The sequence below is a fragment of the Sorex fumeus genome, unplaced genomic scaffold (genome assembly GCF_029834395.1).
Source record: "Sorex fumeus unplaced genomic scaffold, SorFum_2.1 ptg000072l, whole genome shotgun sequence".
Lineage (NCBI taxonomy): Eukaryota > Metazoa > Chordata > Mammalia > Eulipotyphla > Soricidae > Sorex > Sorex fumeus.
The window spans coordinates 17083134-17105900 of NW_026606129.1; the positions used below are offsets into that span (position 1 = coordinate 17083134).

Sequence of the window (22767 nt, forward strand, 5' to 3'; positions counted from 1 at the left end):
TAATTGTTGAATATTTAGAGGCAATATTTAGAGGACACAATCACTATCGCTGTATCACTGTCATCCCGTTGTTCATTGATTTACTCGAGCAGGCACCAGTAATGTCTCTATTCATCCCAGCCCTGAGATTTTAGCAGCCTCTCCTTACTCATCTTTCCCAACGATTGGAGGTCAGGGGAATGAGACCGGTTATAGTTACTGGTTTTGGCATTGAATATGCCACCAGGCTCTGCCCGTGTGGGCAGGATACTCTCGGTAGCTTGCCGGGCTCTCTGAGAGGCATATATATATATATATATATATATATATATATATATAAAATTCTCTTTATGATTTGTTGCCTACTGTCTGAACTCCATCAAACATGGTGTGATAATTATGGAAAATGGGTAGGAAGTGTCTTATGATGTGCCGCACGGTCTGGAAAGTGACCTGGAGTGTGGCGGCAGTTGGGTAGCGGAGGTCAGCTGCTGGGGCTGGGTCCTTTGGGGCGAGGAGGGCTCTTTCCGGCCCCCCTCTGGAGTGCCCTCAGTGAAAACAGCCTGGCGCAGAGTCAGAGGCCACAATAATTTTACTTAATCCTCAAAAAAACAAAATATATAAATACATCATCTATGTGTCTGTGTGTGTATATATATAATATATATATTTTTTTCTTTCTATATGTAAGAAGCAAAGCAAATTTAGCTGTGCAACATTGGTGTTTATTGTACTATGGTGTTTTGTGTCCCAGGGGCCACTCCCCATGATGTGGGGAGACTACATTGAACTCAAATCATGAACTCATTAGTAAACCCATCTTGACTTGTTCCTGCCAATTTCCAACTGCTCAGGCCAAGTTTGTGAGTTATCAGTGTCATAAACTACAATGTCATAAACTACAATTCTTGCAACTCTCTGTAAACTTAAAATATTTCAGAGTGAAAAGTTGGGTTAAAATATCATTTAGGCTTGGGGCCGGGAAAATAGCTCAAGCAGTAGAGTACATATCTAATACATACAAGGCCTCCCTGGCACTAAGGGTCTCCCTACCGCTTAACTTGTTGTGACCCTCAAGCACCATTGGGTATAAGCTCTAAAAAAAAATTAAAAAAACAACAGTAAAGTCAGAGAGATAGTACAGAAGAAAGGATTCCTGGCTTGCATGTCAGCAATCTGTTTCATCCTTGACATCAGCTATGGTTCCCCAAACACAGAGTCAGGAGTATGCTCTGAGCACTGTTCGGTGTGGCCCAAAACTATTAAAAAAAAAAACTATCAAAAGCTAACAAACAAAAACAGCAATGTAGTTTCTTGTTTATTTTGATTTAAGGCAGCCAACATGGCCGACCCGAGTTCGATTCCTCCGCCCCTCTCGGAGAGCCCGGCAAGCTACCGAGAGTATTCGATATGCCAGACACAGTAACAACAAAGTCTCCAATGGAGACGTTACTGGGCCTGCTCGAGCAAATCGACGATCAACGGGAGGGCCTTTACTTTTACTTTTGATTTAAGGGCCACACCTTGCTCTGCTCAGGGTCTACTCCTGGTTCTGTGCGCAAGAGATCACTTCTAGTAGGCTCAGGGGACTATAGAGGGTGCCAGGGATCAAACCCAGATCAGTCACATGTAAAGACCGTGCCCTATCTGCAGAACTATTGTTCAGGACAGAGTCTCCTGATCACTTGACATCCTGTTACTCATTGATTTGCTCAATCAGGTGCCAGAAACGTCTCCGTCCGTCCCTGCCGCGTAATGGCAGAGTAATGGAGGTTTTTTTTTTTTCTTTCCTAAATTCACATCCAGAATAATGTAGTTCAATCATAGGCTATTTCACAAATTCAGAGAGTGAAATTTAAGGAACAAAACTGCATAATTGAAGTTTATTTATCCTCCTAGGTTAAATAGATATGGCTATTTTCTACCAATCTAGACTCTCTGAATAGTGCTTTGTAACCTGTTTTTTTCTACTTATCATGACATCATGGATGTTTTCTTTATTATTAAATATCTTTGAAATCATTTCTCATGGTCTAATTATGTTCTTTCATATGGATGTGCCATTACTTAAATAAACATTCTCTTACCATTGGACATTTAAGCATTGTAGTGATTCAAACTCACTATAGAGACTCTCCTCAGATCTAAATATTTGTGTTGTCTCAAATGAGCTTTTGGACAAATTTCCAGAACTAAAAGGACTGACCATACACATCTTAAGATCACACACATCTTAAGTCATGGAGTTGGGAGCCATAACACAGTCCCTCTCCCTCTTCCTGCTGAGAAAATCTATCTTATTGAAATAACAATATTCCCAAATTTAAGATATAAATTAAAGTTGCTCCAGGAAGACCAGAGAGACTATGAGGGAACAAGATACTTGCCATGCATACAACCAACCCTTTCATTTCCGGGCATTGTATATGTTCCCCCCATGAGTGAATCTTGAGTATAGAGTCAGGAGTAAGTGCTCAGCACCACTACTGTGTCCCAAAAATGAAGGGAAAAGTGATCCAGGGAAATCATGACAATCTCATCTCCTTTGTCAGAAACTTCCATTCTCTGGTACTTTTAAATCAGGGTAAGAGACAGGTCAGAAATTTAGGATTCAGTTTGGGCCAAAGAACCAAAAGAGAATATTGCCAGAAGTGCTGGATAAAAGAAATTTCCTCTCCATCGGCATTTTCTGTGAAGGTGAAGACAAAATGTTTAAGGACAAAGTCAAATCTAAAGATCACACTAAAGATGACCTCATAGAAGGAGAGAAACTGAGAGCCTGGTGCCATCACTGGGTTCTGTTTGTATCGTAGAGACAGTGCTACCTGGAACCGTCTACCCCTATCTGGTCAAGCATGCTGTCAGCTCTCTGTAACAATGGAAACAAAACAGCCATCCTAACTGATACACAATATGCTGCCTGATTGCCTTCCAAAAGGATTGCCTTGGTTTTCACTCTTCCCAGAATTATGAAAGCATAACTGGCTTCCATTTCTTAACCCAAATTATGTATGTAATTCCTTGGTTATATTAGAACAATTTTTCTTAGTTCAATTGGTATTATTGCCTCACCAGGGCTCCTTCTCCATCCAAATTGCAGCTGTGGAGTCAGTCCTGGGGGTCAGAACAAATAATAAGGAAAGATTTCCCCCTAGAGGGTGATCTTCTCATAGCACTTAGGCTAGACCGCGTCCATCCGCAGCAGGCTTTGTTATCTACTGTTAGATAAAGAACCAGACATGATAGCTTCTCAGTATCTGTATTGCAAACCATAATGCCCAAAAGTAGAGAGAGCGGATGGGGGAAATTGTCTGCCATAGAGGCAGGGGCAGGGTTGGAAGGGGGGTGGGGGGTATACTGGGGGCATTGGTAGTGGAGAACATGCACTGGTGGAGGGATGGGTATTTGATCATTGTATGACTGAAACTCAAACATGAAAGCTTTGTAACTGTATCTCATGGTGATTCAATTAAAAAAAGAAAGGACTACTATTATTCAAATCTATTAGAACACTTAGCATCTATTTTGAGCCCAGAATGGCAGTATAAACCATCGTGAACACAAATCCAAGGCATCAGAGCCTCATTGGGTTATAATTTTTGTTTGTGTGAACAATTAAAATATTGATGTTCTTGGCTCAATAGAGCTAAAGAATCTGTATAGCAATTGATACCCTCCGAAAATTGTATGCCGAAAGCTCTCTGAGGTCGGTAATGGACCCAACACTAGATAGTTTATCTAGAGGCCCGAGTTTTCTCACAGAAGTCAAACCACGAACAAACCATGGACCCAAAACCTATGGAACCAAAGTTCATGTATCTAGGAACCAAATGCTTATTTATCTGCTAACTCATCGGAACATTGAAATGGTTTCTCTGATGGTCTCACAGTATGGATAAGAAAACTAGAACCACAAATGAGTGCAGTCATTCTATGTCTGTCCCTCTCTTTCTGACTCATTTCACCTAGCATGATGTTCTCCATGTCAATCCACTTATAAGCAAATTTGATGACTTCATCTCTCCTAACAGCTGCATAGTTTTCCATTGTGTAGATGTATTAAAGTTTCTTTAACCAGTCGTCTGTTCTCAGGCACTCAGGTTGTTTCCAGATTCTGGCTATTGTAAACAGTGCTGCAATGAACAGTCAGGAGCAGATGTCATTTCTACTGTGCTTTTTTGCACTCTAAGGATATATTCCCAGAACTGGGAGATGTGTGCTGAAAGTAGATAAAGGACCAAACATGGTAGTCTCTCATTATCATATAGTATTGCAAACTATAATGCTCATAGTATTGAGAGAGAGTAAGAGGGAAATTGCCATAGAGGCAGGGGGAGGGATACTGGAGACATTGATGGTGGAAAGTGTACACTGGTGGAAGGATGGGTGTTTGATCATTGTATGACTGAAACTCAAACAATGAAAGCTTTGTAACTGTAGCGCATGATGATTCAATTTTAAAAAAAGAAAGAAAGAAAATAAAAGAAAACTAGAAGCAAAAGGGTATGTGGGGAAAGTCCCCTTCTCTGACTCTTCAATGTTTCTATCTGAACTCACTAAAGGGAAGCAATGGGATGGAATCAAATCAATTGCAGTGAAGGATGGGATGAGAAACCCTAGTAACAACCATGAGATTATTCTCACAGAGCTATATAATAATGATCTTATACACAAAAGATTTAGTTCAGGACTGGATCTTATCAACTGAATGCCAGCTAGCTATCGCTCATGGAGGAGAACATATTCTAGGATGCAAAGTTGGAGTACAAAGCAAAGAACAGTCTTCCAGCTGCAAGTATGTACTACTGGGATATTCATATTTTAATTTATATTCTCATTTCTGGAAACAAAGAGAGATGAAAGGTGTGAAATGTGACCCTGGCATTATTTTAGTCATGTTTTTCCTTCAGTGTCATGAATTTTAATGTCTGGGACAAAAAAGAAATTGAAAATTGGCTTTCAGTATATTAATGTCTGTCAACTCAACAAATCTGCTTCTCTCTGTGGTGTCTTCTGTCGCCACACTTCAACTCTAGAACTAGACATGAATCTTCTCTAGCAAATAGCTAGTCCCATCTCTGTGTCAATCACTACTGGTAGTGAGGAAAAGCACCCAGCAGTGGAATGGCCCTGAGCTTCTTTTATATCAAGACATCATAAGAAAATTAGAGACTTTTAAAACTGGCTTGTTTGCATCACTGCCTGATGTTTTATTTGAAATATGAAGATACCAAAGATAGAAGTAGAAGTCGGTATGTCGGTGTGACCTAGTGTCATGGCCGGTAATGTTTCTACAAAAACAAAACAAAACAAAAACAAGCAAACAAACAAACAAACAAAAACTATGAGGCAACAGGGAAAGTGCAAGGACATAAGTGGGGATTGGCATTTGAAATGTCTGTCTCTGGATATCTGGACAAAATAAAGGAGTCCAGAAGGTTGCTTTGATTTTTGGTGCTGATCCCAACACAGCATCTACCTCTTCTGCACCAGCTCCACCTGTTCCCACGTGTACCAGTATCCATCCCTCCATGAACTGAGAACTTCTTACCTGGTGCCCACGCCTTCCTTTTTCTCCCTTGGGGCCTTGGATAAAATTATCAAGGCCAGGATCTCCCTGAGGGAAAAGCAAAAAGTTGCTTATGGTAAATGGACAAGAATTTAGATGAGTATGGTTTTTTTTAATGAAACAAAGGCAAAACAAAGTGAACCCTTTTCTTTGATCTGGCATTACAATTTCAAACTCCCTAAGAATCAAATATTTTATGAGCTCCCAGTCTAATCTCTTATTTCTTGCACCACTTAGGCTGAACAGATCCCTCACTCAGGAATTACTAACTGCACTGCTTCCAGCCTTCTGCCACAAATGAGCACTTCCAGATTGCTGGATTTAAGCCACAAAAATTCCCCACTTACAGGATCACCCCTGAGTCCGGGCCCGCCATGTTCTCCAGGTTTTCCTGGTGGTCCTGGCAAGCCCTTAAATCACAAAAGAAGAAAGTGTCACTTTAAGAAATTCTTTATTATTACTTAAAGGGGGGCATAAATAGGGAAAATGATAATCAAATTAGAGGAGCAAGTTAGTGCTTGACCATTAAGCGTCTGCAACAGACAGGTGAAATAGAGACACAAAATGAAAGAACTTGACATGGGGGTTTAACAGGTTCACAGCCTCAGTGATCCCTTCTAACCAGGGGGTTACTCAGTTTGTAGATGAGGGTCTCTGAGGTTCAGGGAAGTTGGACCAGGGCTCACTGGCACAAAATCAATGGAACATTCCTTGGTTTACACTTCTCTCTGATACCCCTGAACACAATCTCCAGGTAGATCAAGAAGACATTCTCCAGCACAGATATGGCAAGCTTTGGTCTGCTAAGTGCAAGTACTCATGAAAGAGGAGAAGAGAGAAAATAGTTTCAGCATCCCAACCACAGCAGAATGAGGACTCAGATAGGAGAAATGATGCAAGCAAATGGTTGTTTCCCTAAAAACCTGCTATAAAAGTCCCATCTCTGGTTGTAGCTCTGAAAGAACCTCATCACAGTGTAATATGTATAACCCCATCCTCTCAGGGATCTTTTTTTAGCTGTTATTACCTCCTGGTGCGGGGGGGAGACACCACTCTCTGAGAAAATGGAGAGGACCCTCTCATTGAGTTTGGTTCTTAGACACGGGAAATGTAATAGTCTGGATTCCAAAAGAGGCCAAGTCATATTACTCGAGCTTCCTCTCTGCTTCTGTCCTGGTCTAATATAATGGCTTAAGGGAGTGGGATCAAAATCCCCAATCTTGATGCTAATGAGTTAGGAAAATGTCTTGAATATTCCATTTTCTCATTTGTGAAGCAGATGAACTTATATTTTAGGGCTGTTATAGAATTTATATGGAACAAAAGGTTAAAATGCAGAGTATAGAGCCTGGCATAAGGATTTTATGTTATTTTTCCCAACTTCCTCTATTTCCCCCCACCACCTTTCTTTTGGCTGAGTCTCTGGCTTTCAGGATAATCCTCCAAACCTATAGCTCCAAAATGGTTTTTGTTGCCTTGAAGGTTTCAACAGCATCTGATTATTCACAAAATAAAATAAAAACAAAACCCTAGGGTCAGAGAGGTAAGATGGGGGTAACACACTTGCCCTTGCATTCAGTCCACACTAGTTCAATCCCTGTCACTCTCCTGAGTAATCTCTGAGCACAAAGCCAGGAGTAACACATCTGGGTGTGGCTCAAAAACCTGAAACCAAAACTAACTCCTGAAACATGGCATTTGCCTTTCTGGCTCTTCTGCCATCCCTCAAAGTGGTTTTCATTTTTCTTCTATAAAATTAAAACTGCTGATTTTCCAAACTGACTCTGAGTGTATCTAACTTCAACTCTTAACTCGTGTGGCTTTTCCTTAACTGAGAATGAAATGGAATTGGTCTTGGGGTAGAAAATGGCTTGATTCTCTATGTTCTAAAAATGCCAGAGTCCTCTATGACCTGGACACCACTCATTTCCACGATGGATCTTGGTAGGAAACTTTAGTCTTATCTCTTCCTCTTCCTTTCTTGTCTGGTTGTTACTAAACCTTTAAATTCCCTCCATTTTCATCCCCCCAGTGATGACTTTTTGCCTACCAGACTGGATCAGGTCCCCAGCCTTTTATCTCTCCTTCATTTATTGTCATTCGTGTCCTTATTTTAGCAATGACTTTCCATTTTCATGCTTATTTCTTTAATGTCAGTCTTTTCTGCATCCATCAGGTTCTTTGTTGATCACAATATTGACTTAATGTCTTTCTGAACCATCCTCTATGTCTGTTAAAAGACCTACCCCTCCCTTAAGTAGAAAAGCACTTGATGGGTATTTAATGAATTCAACTAAATTAAACAGAAACAGAAGTCTCATTAGTTTTGAAAGAAGCTGATGTTCTCGACCTTCTCCAAAATCTGATGCACAAATTGCCCATTGCAAATTAAACCTCAATAAAGAGCCATTTTATATAGTTTGTTGTTTCACTTACAAGGAAATCATTCCATACAATGAATATTTTCACTATTTCCATGAAGATCACAAAGAACTACAAGCAGGACCCCTTAAAGGCAGGCCAAGCTCCTGCCCCACCAAAGCCTTTGGCAGTCACACTCACACCCCAACAGCTGCTGCTATACTTCCTGCTGGTCTCAACCACATCACAAACAATGCCACAGAGATGTCAACCTGCTGAAAATTTCAGATACGCTGGGGTTTTTTGACTGAAAACTCCAGGCCTTCTCAAAATTCAAATGGGCACTCTCACCCTTCATGGTGATGTAAGCTCATCTACTGGCCCTGTTCCAAAGCCTCATAATTAAATCTCAAAAGAGATCAACTAATCACAAAAATTTCTCAGATACCAGGTCCTAGCTGAGACCTCCAGGGCAATTTCAGGAGAGGGGCAGCCTAAGTTTCAGCCCCAAGAAAGCTCCACTAGCTGCACTCACATCCCAACAGCTGCCACCACACCTCCAGCTGGACTGTTCAGTTAAATATTCTGGATTTTCTGGAGCAACATCTCCAAACTCGACAACACTAACATCCTAGTAGTAGCACACCAGATTGGATGGGAATGAAATGCAGAAGGCAACTAATCTCAATTAACATAAACATTAACACAGAAGGCTTAACTCGTAACAACAGCTTAGTAAGTCCTTAGACATGAACTTAATATCCCCATGCTGGAATACAACAGTTTTCACAAATTTTCTTTACCTGAAGTATTTTCTGATCATTTCATTTGCCATTTAGTGGTTATAAGCAACATAAAGTAAGTTATTTGGGGGTTACAGGGACAGGCTTGAGTAGCAGTTGGGAAAATGGAGACAGTAGTGGAGGGAAGGTGATAGGGGTGGGATTAATGTTAGAATATTTAATGCCTCTAACAAGTCATCATAAACAACTTTGTAAACCATGGTGTGTAAGGTGGGAATTAATTAATTAATTATATTATGGAGAGGAGGGGGAAAAGCATTCCATGAAAGAACACCCAGTTGGAGCTTTGTCAAGGACATGCCTTGGGCATCCACAGGAACAATTCCACAGGAACAATGAGGCTTACAATTTTACCAGGAATCACACTTCTTGAGAATGAAGGATGGGGTCAAAAGCTAAGTATAAGACTAAGTCTCTGATGACTGGAAACCGTAGAAGTCTTATGAACCAGGTGACAAAAGATTAGTGTTCTAAGTCTCTAAGATTAAGTGACTTGGTTTATTCTGCCCAGATTATTCTCAGAAGTCTGACCTGAAGTTGATTTCCAGCAGTTATTGAATATTTATTGCCTTTTAATTGCCTAACCTAGTGCTTAAACCTCTACATGATACTTTCCTGGAGCTCCAGTATAAACTATCAAGGCCAGTTTAGGTAGTAGAAATATGAAAGAAGAATATTATCGGACTTTACCCGGTTTCCCTGGCTTCCTTTTTCTCCAGGTGGCCCTGGGATTCCACAATCACCCTAGAAAAATAAGAGAAAAAGAAAGTTCACGAAATATATTTATTATATCACACCCAGTAGGAATTTTCTGTATAGCTTCACATTGTAGCCATGAGGAGATTTTTTTTTATAAACATATTTCTGATTAGGCAACCCAAAGTTACCTGAACCATCTTCCCTCTGAAAAGCAAGTTCAAATTTCAAATAAATGAAGTTTATGTAAATGAAAGAGCTGATAAGGAAAAGGAGAGTTCAGAAGAAAAAGAAATAGTAAAGCAGGCAAGGAAACCAAAGGACTTTAGATTCATGTGTGTATATATGTCTGTGCGTTCGTGCATGTGCATCTTGGGAAAAATGCAAACACAAAGGTTCTTCTTTTCAGAGTAGTCACAACAGGAAGTACCCCGGATGAAGAGGCAGAGTCAGACAACCCACTCAGGCCTGAATGATATAACAAACACAGGACCCTCAGAAACAATAAGAGCAAGTCTAGTCCCTGCACTCATTTGTGGAATATAAAATAGCATAATATGAGACTAACACCCAAGGACAGTAGAGACAGGGCCAGGAAGATTGCTCCGCAGTTGGAAAACTGTTTGTTTCATGAGCTGGGGGAGAAGGTAGCTGGGATAGAGAAGGGTTCACTAAGTCAATGATGGTTAGAAGGATAGGTTGGGATCGGAGATGTGTGCTGAAAGTAGATAAAGACCAAACATGATGGCTTCTCAGTATCTTATTGTAAACCATAATACCCAAAAGGTGAGCGATAATAAGAAGGAAATTGTCTGCCATGAAGTCAGGGTTGAGTGGAGGTGGCAGGATGGATACTGGGATCACTTGTGGTAGAAAATGTACACTGGTGGAGGGATGGATGTTTGATCATTTTATGACTAAAACTCAATCATGAAAGCTTTGTAACTGTATGTCATGGTGATTCAATAAAAAAAATTAAATGCTACTGCAAGTAAATAAAAGAATCAGTGTAGTCCAATTCACTCTGTCCAAAGTCCCATCACATAAAGTTGACATCATGAAAGAAGCCAGCAGAGATGACAGACAACTGTATCACACTGCAAGGAGTATAGACACTGGAATGATTACAATAGAAGAATTCAACTGAATATATATAAGCATATCTTTAAAAAGAACAAGCACCGTACAAGAAATTGTTAAGTTCAAGAGAATTTGGGAAAGAAACAAAGAAAGAATTGCGTGGACCAGAGAGATGTTCAGAAGGCTGCACCACATGTTTTGCAGGAGACACCAGGTTTGATCCCCAGCGCTGCATGATGCTTAAAGTGTCACTAGGTCCTGATAAACCCTAAGCACCTCCATGCGTGCTGCTTCAGAGGCCTAATTAATTAATAGAATACTTTGAAATGAGAAGTCATTAAACACTGACATCAATCCAATTGTCCGGTTAAATGACATATTAAACACAAGTAGCATGAATGCTAAAGACTGAGAGTTGTTCCAAGTGCAACATAGAAATACAAAGAAATAAAATAGGTGAGAGAATAGAAGAGGGTCATTCAAATCTCTAATTAGACTCCCATAAAGACATCATAGAATGGAAAAAACAAAATTTCAAAATGACAGGAAACACAATAATCAGAGCCAAAATCATGACAAGTCCAAAGCAAGAGAAAGAAGGGAGGAATCCACTCCTGGGCAATACATTGAAACAGCAGGAAAATGGAATCAAAGACAGAGTTTGAAAGTAGGCTGGTTTTTCCTTAAGATTACTGATGAAGGTACATTTATTTTAATGAGTAACTCTTGGGGGTCAAAAGGGTTCCCCCAAGCAATGTTCAGGGAGGCAAGGTAATGCCCAATCAGTCTCCTAGCCACCAGGTTGTTTCAGTGCTCAGGTCTGAGGACTACACTGCTCAGATCCTGAAGAGCAGAGACCACCAGAGGTCACTAGGGTGTCAATTGGCAGTGGTGTTGAGGAATGTGGTGCTGGGGATAGAACTGAGGTCCCACACATGCAAAGCATGTAAGCTGAACTCCTGTGCTCTCTGGCCCACTGACGGACAAATTCTTAATAGCACTAATGAGAAAAACAGCAAGTGCTAGACATCTATGAAGTTATATTTTTTAATACTGGATGAAAAGAATTGTTTACCCAAAAAAAACATATTTTAAGGAAAAAGATAAAATAGGTTTCCAAAAGAAAAGAAAAAAGAATGGAGTTTTACAATATTCATCAAAGGAAATTTAGAAGCTTTGCCTTAAACAATTTTTTTATTTTTTAAATCTATGAATCACTTAATCACTTATCACTTAATCCCCGTTATTCATCGATTTACTCGAGCGGGTGCCAGTAACATCTCCATTCATCCCGGTTGCGTGCTAGCGTAGCCCAATGGTATCTGTTCGTTCTAGGAACATGCAGAGCCTCAAACCAATCATTCAGGGTCTTGACGAAGAAGTCTGACCATCTTGTAGGTGGGCATCCACGTGATCTTTTGATGTCCTGTGGAATCCAATCAGTAATGGCTCTAGTCCAGCGGTTGTATATAAACCTCATTACGTGTCCAGCCCATCTGATTTTTGATGTCTTGGCAAATGAGACAGCGTCCCTGATTCTTGAGCGTTGACAAAGATCAGAACTCCGGATTCTAGCTCTCATTTGAGTGAATCGTGAAATTCCAAGCATAGCTCTTTCGATTCCTCTTTGAGAGACCTGAATAGCGTTCCCATCCTGTTTTCGTAGGGTCCAGGTCTCTGAGGCATATGTTAATGCAGGAAGAACAGTGGAATCAAAGAGATGTGCTCATAGCTGGAGGTTCTTTGTCCTTTTAGTTATTTCTTCAACGTTCTTGAAGGCATTCCAAGCCACTCTCTTCCTCCTGCGCAACTCAGGTGCCAGGTCATTCATGATGTTGATTTCTCGACCTAGGTATATTTAACTGTTGCATTCGGAGATGGTGGTTCCGTTGAGAGCGAATGGAGCATCAGGAACAAGGCTGTTTCTCATAAACATTGTCTTCGTAAGATTCAGCTGTAGTCAGACCTTTCCACATTCACGGTCAAAGTCGTTCAGCATTTGTGCCGCTTGGCTGATGTTTGGTGTTATTAGAACGATGTCATCAGCAAAGCGGAGGTGGTGTAGTTGCCGACCATCTATCTTCACTCTCATGTTTTCCCATTCTAGTCGTCGCATGATGTTCTCGAGGGTGGCAATGAAGAGTTTTGGTGAAATGGTATCACCCTGCCGAACCCCTCTCTTGATATGGATGATTACTTCTTTGTAGAATGGTGAGATCTTGGTAGTGAATCCGCAATAGAGCTCACGAAGGATCCTGATGTATTGAGTTTGTACGCCCTGATTGGCTAGGGCTTCCATGACCGCTTTCGTCTCAACAGAATCAAAGGCCTTCTTTAAATCAATGAACGTTAGACAGAGCGGCATCTTGAACTCCCGAGAAACCTCAATGAGCTTAGTAATCGTGTGGATATGGTCGATGGTACTGAATCCTTTTTGGAATCCGGCTCGTTCACATGGTTGTCCTTCATCTAGTGTTCTGCTAATCCTATTCAGGATGACTCGAGTGAACAGTTTGTAGATGACAGACAATAGGCAGATTGGATGATAGTTGCGAATGTTGTGGATGTCTCGCTTCTTGTATAGTAGTACAGTCCTGCTGGTTTTCCATTGGGATGGAACCTTGCATTCAGACAGGTAGCGTGTGAAGAGCTGAGCCAATGTATTGATGAGTACTGATGGTAAGTTCTTCAGGTGTTCAGGTCTGATCTTGTCTGGGCCAGGTGCTCTTTGTTTCTTTACCAACGAGATGACATGTTGGATTTCGGAAGGGAGAACATTGGGAACGATAGATCCATCATGATGTCGGAGGGCAGTCATCTTGGTTTTGTAGTTGGTGAAGGACAGGCGGGCATTACTAATGCTTTTCCCAGCTTCTGCCACATCTACCAGTACTGCTGCTCTCCTGTTTTTGAGGTCATCCTTGAAGGCTTCTCTGCATCGTTTTGCCAGTTTGGATGTTCACTTGTGGTTGCCTGAGGCATGTGCCAAGCCACGTTGGCGAATAAGTTCAAGAGTGTTCGAAGAAAGGCGTTTTTTTGTGGTTATCTCTCTCTTGGCATTCCTCGCACAATCATGGAGGTGCTGAATCATTCGATCGTATTCCTCATCGATGTTGTCAATGATGGCATCTTCCCATGTTGCCGCAACAGAGCCAAAGAGCTCCCAGTTGGTGGTCGTTCAGGGAGTCCTCTTCTTAAACCTTGCATTCTTTTCTCCTCGTTCTGTGAGGTAGAATTTTGCACGAAGAAGACGGTGGTCTGATCCTGTTTGGAATTTTGGGACAACAGCAACATCGGTTAGGCAAAACCGTTGATTGAATATGATGTGATCTATTTCATTGTGGAACCGTCCATCGGGAGACTCCCATGTCCAACGTTTAGATTCAGCCTTTTGGAACTGTGAGTTACCATGGAAGGTTTTGGTTGATATGATGAACTCAGACAGTCTGTCACCCTGTTCGTTCCATTCTAGGCCATGGGTCCCAATGTGGAGTTCATCGACTGATCTTCTTGGTCCTATCTTGGCATTAAAATCACCGACAATGATCCTGTAGAAGGTGTGATCTTCTTTATAGAACTTCTCCAGCTCCATGTAGAACTTCTCAGTTTCTCTTTCACCATAACTAGATGTTGGTGCATAGACAACAAAGATAGAAACTGCCGGTAGTGAGCCACATCTATTCAAGTGTAATCTTGAATATTTTTGAATAATATTGAATAAACTGAATTGAATAATATTGAATAAATCTATGAATAATAGTAAGAAATATAAAGTTAAGAACTAGAGTGTAAGTATTGACTAATCCTAGCTTCTTAAGGGAGAAGAGGGGACAGCTTTCTCAAATGGTTTTCAGGTGGTCTGAGTCATACTGGAAGTGCTCAGGGGCCTCCAGAGATATATCCAGTGATGCGCAGGGGACCAGATGGTCTGAATATTAAGCCAGGGCCCACCACATGCAAGGGATTTGCCTAAAATCCTTACACTATCTCCACAGTCACAAATCCAAGCTTTTGAAATTATGAATTGCAATTTCATAAGGATCACATTACTTTTAAACTTTCTGTTTCAAAATAAATTTCATTAGGATTTATTAACAGTAAATGACTACTTTGCATACCTATGTTAAATACATATATATGAGAAGGTTTAAGAAATCCTTGGTGAAATGACAATAACAGTGTCCTGCCAGTACATCTTAACTATCAAATATTAAAATTAAATACTGTCACACTGTCACTGTCCTCCCGTTGTTCACCGATTTGCTCGAGGGGGCCCAGTAACGTCTCCATTGTGAGACTTGTTACTGTGTTTGGCATATCGAATGCCTCACGGGTAGCTTGCCAGGCTTTGCCGAGCGGGAGCCATACTCTCGGTAGCTTGCCGGGCTCTCTGAGAGGGGCGGAGGAATGAAACCTGGGTCGGCCATGTCGGTGGTGTGCAAGGCAAACGCCCTACCTGCTGTGCTATTGTTCCACCCTATTATATACTGGACAAGAATATAATACACCATATCGCCCTCTCTCTCTGGAAAGAAAGATGGCGGCTGCATGGGAGCCTTGTGGACAGCAGGTATGAGCCGGGGGAGTGGGAGCGACTAAAACCTCATGGGAAGGGGGACGTTCCGGTCCGTCCCTCACGTCCTACTGAGGTCACCAGTTGCCCCCCGCGAGCAGCTCTCCAGCACGGCCACGGCCCCAGAAACACAAGGACTTAATGCAGAACCCCACAGCTTGGAGCAGAAAAGGGAACGGACTATGCATTGATCCAGGCCATCAGGTCTGTCCGGAGGGGAAAGTGTGTTGCCCCAGTCACATTCTCCTCTCTGGAAAGAAGGATGGCAGCCGCATGGGAGCCTTGTGGACAGCAGGTATGAGCCGGGGGTGTGGGGGCGACTAAAACCTCATGGGAACGGGGGCGTTCCGGTCCGTCCTTCACGCCCTACCGAGGTCACCAGTTGCCCCCCCATGAGCGGCTCTCCAGCACGGCCACAGCCCCAGAAGCACAAGGACTTAATGCAGAACCCAGCAGCTTGGAGCAGAAAAGTGAACAGACTATGCGTTAATCCAGGCCATCAAGTCTGCCAGAGGGGAAAGGGGGTTGCCCCATTCGCCCTCTCTTCTCTGGAAAGAAGGATGGCAGCCGCATGGGAGCATTGTGGACAGCAGGTATGAGCCGGGGGTGTGGGGGCGACTAAAACCTCATGGGAAGGGGGGCATTCCGGTCCGTCCTTCACGCCCTACCGAGGTCACCAGTTGCCCCCCGCGAGCGGCTCTCCAGCACGGCCACGGCCCCAGAAACACAAGGACTTAATGCAGAACCCAACAGCTTGGAGCAGAAAAGGGAACGGACTATGCGTTGATCTAGGCCATCAGGTCTGTCCGGAGAGGAAAGGGTGTTGCCCCATTCGCCCTCTCCTCTCTGGAAAGAAAGATGGTGGCCGCATGGGAGTCTTGTGGAGAGCAGGTATGAGCCGGGGGTGTGGGGGCGACTAAAACCTCATGGGAAGGGGGGCGTTCCGGTCCGTCCTTCACACCCTACCGAGGTCACCAGTTGCCCCCCACAAGCGGCTCTCCAGCACAGCCACAGCCCCAGAAGCACAAGGACTTAATGCAGAACCCGGCAGCTTGGAGCAGAAAAGTGAACGGACTATGCGTTAATCCAGGCCATCAGGTCTGTCCGGAGGGGAAAGGGTGTTGCCCCAGTCGCCTTCTCCTCTCCGGAAAGAAAGATGGCGGCCGCATGGGAGCCTTGTGGACAGTAGGTATGAGCCGGGGGTGTGGGGGCGACTAAAACGTCATGGGAAGGGGGGCGTTTCGGTCTGCCCTTCACGCCCTACTGAGGTCAACAGTTGCCCCCCACGGGCGGCTCTCCAGCACGGCCACAGCCCCAGAAGCACAAGGACTTAATGCAGAACCCAGCAGCTTGGAGCAGAAAAGTGAAAGGACTATGCGTTAATCCAGGCCATCATGTCTGCCCGGAGGGGAAAGGGTGTTGGTCCCTTCCGCCCTCCTCCCTCTGGAAAGAAAGATGGCCGCCACATGGGAGCCTTGTGGACAGCAGGTATGAGCCGGGGCTTTGGGGGCAACTAAAACCTCATGGGAAGGGGGGCATTCCGGTCCGTCCTTCACGCCCTACCGAGGTCACCAGTTGCCCCCCACGATCGGTTCTCCAGCACGGCCACCGAGCCAGAAGCACAAGGACTTAATGCAGAACCTGGAAGCTTGGAGCAGAAAAGTGAACGGACTATGCGTTAATCCAGGCCATCAAGTCTGTCGGAGGGGAAAGGGTGTTGCCCCATTCGCCCTCTCTTCTCTGGAAAGAAAGATGGCGGCTGCATGGGAGCCTTGTGGATAGCAGGTATGAGCCGGGGGAGTGGGGGCGACTAAAACCTCATGGGAAGGGGGACGTTCTGGTCCGTCCTTCACGTCCTACTGAGGTCACCAGTTGCCCCCCGCGAGCAGCTCTCCAGCACGGCCACGGCCCCAGAAACACAAGGACTTAATGCAGAACCCGACAGCTTGGAGCAGAAAAGGGAACGGACTATGCGTTGATCCAGGCCATCAGGTCTGTCCGGAGGGGAAAGTGTGTTGCCCCAGTCGCCTTCTCCTCTCTGGAAAGAAAGATGGCGGCCACATGGGAGCCTTGTGGACAGCAGGTATGAGCCGGGGGTGTGGGGGCGACTAAAACCTCATGGGAAGGGGGGCGTTTCGGTCCGCCCTTCACGCCCTACCGAGGTCACCAGTTGCCCCCCCATGAGCGGCTCTCCAGCACGGCCATAGCCCCAGAAGCACAAGGACTTAATGCAGAACCCAGCAGCTTGGAGCAGAAAAGTGAAAGGACTATGCGTTAATCCAGGGCATCAAGTCTGCCAGAGGGGAAAGGAGGTTGCCCCATTCGCCCTCTCTTCTCCGAAAGAAGGATGGCGGCCGCATGGGAGCCTTGTGGACAGCAGGTATGAGCCGTGGGTGTGGGGGCGACTAAAACCTCATGGGAAGGGGGGCATTCCGGTCCGTCCTTCACGCCCTACCGAGGTCACCAGTTGCCCCCCCATGAGCGGCTCTCCAGCACGGCCACGGCCCCAGAAACACAAGGACTTAATGCAGAACCCGACAGCTTGGAGCAGAAAAGGGAACGGACTATGCGTTGATCTAGGCCATCAGGTCTGTCCGGAGGGGAAAGGATGTTGCCCCTGTCGCCTTCTCCTCTCTGGAAAGAAAGATGGCGGCCACATGGGAGCCTTGTGGACAGCAGGTATGAGCCGGGGGAGTGGGGGCGACTAAAACCTCATGGGAAGGGGGGCGTTCCGGTCCGTCCTTCATGCCCTACCGAGGCCACCAGTTGCCCCCCACTAGCGGCTCTCCAGCACGGCCACGTCTCCAGTGCACAGAAACCAATTTCTTAACTATCTGACTTTCAGTAGAAATACTTCCAGGGTCAATAAGTAAAATAGCAGAAATCCAAAACCAACATTTAATTCTTGAACCCAGCTGTAGAAAGCAAATCACTTCACAATGCTTTTTCAGCATGTCTGATTTGGGGGGGGGGGGTAAACTCTAAATAATAGTGGTGAATCTTTTATTGAAACAATGAATCTAATCAAAGCAGATAGAGTGTTAACTAGAATTCATCTGCCCCACAGGGACTGGGAGGGGTGAGGGGTGGGGTTTTATTGGGGTTCTTCATGGTAAAAAATAAGTTTTGGTAAAGGGAAATGTGTTTGATATTTGCATGACTGAGACCTAAACCTGAAAGCTTTGTAACCTTTCCCACGGTGATTCAATAAAGAAATAAATAAAAAAAAAAAAAGAATATAATACACCATATGGGAAGTAGTTGATGAGAGATATGTTTCCAGGATCTTTGATTTTAAGAATAATGGCACCCACCTACATATAATAATGACATCCACATCAATTAATTTACATTGCTAAATATTCATACTAAAATTACCACAGCAGATGTGGGCTGAAAGTAGACTATAGACCAAACATGATGGCCACTTAAAACCTCTATTGCAATTCAGCTGAAGAGAAGGACAACATGGAGGGCAGGATCCACAAATCCCGAAGGAAAAAAAAAAAAAAACAGGTTCCAAAAAGAGCCGAGATCATCGGGAAGCCCCAGATGGGGTAGGTACCGCATCCCGCCTCCCCCAGATGGAACCCCGGTGACCAGAAGCCTCTACAACCACAGCTCAAGTATGCGGGAACTTGGACTTTTCCTCAAATCTGCCGGGACTACAACTCCCAGGTAACCTCAGATTCCGGAAGTCACGCCCACAGCCCGCCCCCCAGCGCCATATTTACAGCATTCAGCTGAAGAGAAGGACAACATGGAGGGCGGGATCCACAGATCCCGAAGGAAAAAAAAATACAGGTTCCAAAAAGAGCCGAGATCATCGGGAAGCCCCAGATGGGGTAGGTACCGCATCCCGCCTCCCCCAGATGGAACCCCGGTGACCAGAAGCCTCTACAACCACAGCTCGAGTATGCGGGAACTTGGACTTTTCCTCAAAACCGAGCAACATCTCTCTGTATACAAAATGATCCATGGGAAGTAAACCACCCAACGTTTCTCTCTGAAAATCATAGTTAAGTTTGGAGTACGGCCACAGCCCCAGAAACACAAGGACTTAATGCATAACCCAGCAGCTTGGAGCAGAAAAGTGAATGGGCTATGCGTTGATCCAGGCCATCATGACTGTCCGGAGGGGAAAGGGTGTTGCCCCATTCGCCCTCTCCTCTCTGGAAAGAAAGATGGCAGCCACATGGGAGCCTTGTGGACAGCAGGTATGAGCCGCGGGTGTGGGGGCGACTAAAACCTCATGGGAACGGGGGCGTTCCGGTCCGCCCTTCACGCCCTACTGAGGTCACCAGTTGCCCCCCGTGAGCGGCTCTCCAGCACGGCCATGGCCCCAGAAGCACAAGGACTTAATGCAGAACCCGGCAGCTTGGAGCAGAAAAGTGAACGGACTATGCGTTAATCCAGGCCATCAGGTCTCTCCGGAGGGGAAAGGGTGTTGCCCCAGTCGCCTTCTCCTCTCTGGAAAGAAAGATGGCGGCTGCATGGGAGCCTTGTGGACAGCAGGTATGAGCCGGGGGAGTGGGGGCGACTAAAACCTCATGGGAAGGGGGGCGTTCCGGTCCGTCCTTCACGCCCTACCGAGGCCACCAGTTGCCCCCCACTAGCGGCTCTCCAGCACGGCCACGACTCCAGAGCACAGAAACCAATTTCTTAACTATCTGACTTTCAGTAGAAATACTTCCAGGGTCAATAAGTAAAATAGCAGAAATCCAAAACCAACATATAATTCTTGAACCCAGCTATAGAAAGCAAATCACTTCACAATGCTTTGTCAGCATGTCTGATTTGGGGGTGGGGGGGTAAACTCTATATAATAGTGGTGAATCTTTTATTGAAACAATGAATCTAATCAAAGCAGATAGAGTGTTAACTAGAATTCATCTGCCCCACAGGGACTGGGAGGGGTGGGGGTGGGGTTTTATTGGGGTTCTTCATGGTAAAAAATAAGTTTTGGTAAAGGGAAATGTGCTTGATATTTGCATGACTGAGACCTAAACCTGAAAGCTTTGTAACCTTTCCCATGGTGATTCAATAAATAAATAAATAAATTAAAAAAAAAAAAAACCTCTATTGCAAACCACAACACCCAAAATGAGAAAGAGAGCAAAAGGGAATGTCCTGCCACAGACGTGGGTGTAAGGTAGAGGGGAGTGGTGGGGGTGGTGAGAGGGATGCTGGGATCATTGGTGGTGGAAAATGGGCACTGGTGGAAGGATGAGTAATCAATCATTGTATGACTGAAACACAAGCATGAAAGTTTATAAGCCTATAACTGTACCTCACGGTGATTCACTAATTATAAATAAATAAATAAAATTCCCACAGTAATTATGAAAATAGTAGATAAATGCCAAAGTGAATGGATGGAGGAAAAGAGACTGAGAAACTTACTGTACCTGTTCTCCTTCTAGGCCATCTATACCCTCCTCACCAGGGTTGCCCTGCAGGTAAAGGATGAGAGTATTAGACAAAAAAAAAAAAAAAAACCCACATGCATACCAGTTATTGCCTGGATTCAAATATTTTTATTAATATTTTTCCAGTTGTAGAACAATCTAAACCACCATGTAAATCAAGATTTTCCATTTTTAAAACCATCATTTGCATTATATATTGCTTCTCTTGACAGTTGCAGGTGCTGAAGAAAAAAGAAAGAGAAGGAACTCACAATTGGAATGGATAGGAAAAAATTCCTTTGCAAGTTTTGCACTGGGAACAATGGACTCTTTCACAAAAATGTATGACATATTTCCTATAGGCTGTCAGTGGGCTACAGATGGTCCTTTGTTCTTCACTTTTTCCATTTAAAAAGAGTGACAAGAAGTTGGGGAATCCGTGGTACAATGTCCCTATCATGCAAGTGTGAAGCTTCAAGTTTAGTTCCCAGGTACCAACCACATGCAACAAGTGCAGCCCCAAGATTCTGCTTTATGGAGTCCCTGGTGCAAAGCCAAGAGGCATGGACTCTCAAGTCTCCTGCAGCCAGGGTGTCTGATCACTACAATTTCAGGTGCTGCTGCACAGCAAGTTCTGCAACTGAAAAGATGTGGAAGCACAGCAGCGGGAGTGCAAACCCCAGAAAGAAAGTGTGAGAGCAACCCAGTTACCAGTGGAGAGAACTGCCATTAAAGTAATGTGACCCCTGGCAAGCACATGAGCAAGTATGAAGATTAAAAGGGGGCAGCCACTAGTGAGCACCCTGGCCAAGCAGGTAAGTACTGCAACCGGATGTATGATCCCAATGATCACTGCAATCAAGTGTGCTGGCACTATGGCCAAAGATGCCTGTGATCACCAATGACAATGAAGGGAAGAAAAGAAAATAAATGAAAATCTGGTGGCAGATAAAGGTAAAGGTAAAGGTCCTCCCGTTGATCGTCGATTTGCTCGAGCGGGCCCAGTAACGTCTCCATTGGAGACTTTGTTGTTACTGTGTCTGGCATATCGAATACTCTCGGTAGCTTGCCGGGCTCTCCGAGAGGGGCGGAGGAATCGAACTCGGGTCAGCCATGTTGGCCGCTTGTAAGGCGAACGCCCTACCCGCTGTGCTATCGCTCCAGCCCTCTGGTGGCAGATACCTCTGAATTAATCTGCAGAATGGGAACTTAGAAGGTCACAAATTAAAGAGGAGTTAAATGGGAGTTGTGCACCGTATGTGTGTTCAAGGAGATTCGTGATTCAATCCTACTCGGAAAAAGAACAGAAAATTGAAAACACCACATGTTCCCCAGAGCATCCCTGTGTGCAGTCTTGGAGGTGCCTGAGCACTGTGAGGATGGACCGGGTAGTCTTCAGCACAACAGTGTCTTAAGGGCACTGAGACCTCAAGCCTTTGCATTGAAGCACTGTCCTGACTGGTGGACCAGGAGAGCCTTCTCCCCTACCCAAAAATAATAAAATAAGATAATTTTCATGTATGGAGTAGTTGTCCTACAGTTGTCTACAAGAAAAACTTAGGTTCCAGGTATTTTGTTATCAGAGGTGTGCTACCTCCGGCAGGGCTCACATGGCCATGCAGTTTAGAGATCGAACTCAGGGCCTTGCTCGTGCTAGGCCTGGCTCTGCCATTTAAACTAACTCCCTAGCCCAGGAATTTCTTTAAAATTGAAGCGTGGCTGAGTTAGTTTATAAAAATAAGCATAGAAAACTCTTGTTGTAATATTAGATTTTCCATCAATTATGAATAAAGATGTCCTATAACTCCTTTCCTGACTCATTTCTCACTTTGTAACCATTCCCTAAGACAAAGTAGGGAAGAGAACAGGAACCTAGTGGATATTATTTTTAGATTAATTAATGAGCAAATGGTTACTTTGGTTACAAATCAGAATGTAAAGTAAATTCTTTATTCTGTCACTCCTTTCTTTCCAACTCTGTCCCAGTGCCCTTTGTCCATATGACAGTGACCTTGACAAGACCCTCCTGCCACACTTTGAATTTAGGCTCAAGTCTCCCAAGTGTTAAATATGGCAGCTTCAATGCTATGGGCTTAGCAAGACTGAAAAATAAGAAAACATACCTTCCCCTTGGAGCTAAAATGCATGCCTTTGTAAATAATTATTTATAAGCATCACAACTTATGCCATCTAATAGTGCCCCCTTGTCTGAAAATGTTAAATCTCACCTCCATTGAGCAAAGGAAAAGGGACTAGCATTATTTCTGTGTTTCTTAAAGAATTGACTGGTTAAAAAAA

The 22767-nt window shown here is 44.1% G+C and overlaps 1 protein-coding gene across 1 annotated transcript in view; it reads right to left on the bottom strand.

Annotated features, from left to right (window-relative positions):
* The window catches only part of LOC130037460 (collagen alpha-4(VI) chain-like), a 125060-nt gene that overhangs the window by 63070 nt on the left and 39223 nt on the right, over positions 1 to 22767 (bottom strand). Inside the window, 4 exon segments of the mRNA XM_056129304.1 lie at positions 5531 to 5596; positions 5896 to 5958; positions 9403 to 9456; positions 20470 to 20514. Coding sequence (XP_055985279.1) covers positions 5531 to 5596; positions 5896 to 5958; positions 9403 to 9456; positions 20470 to 20514 — 228 coding nt within the window.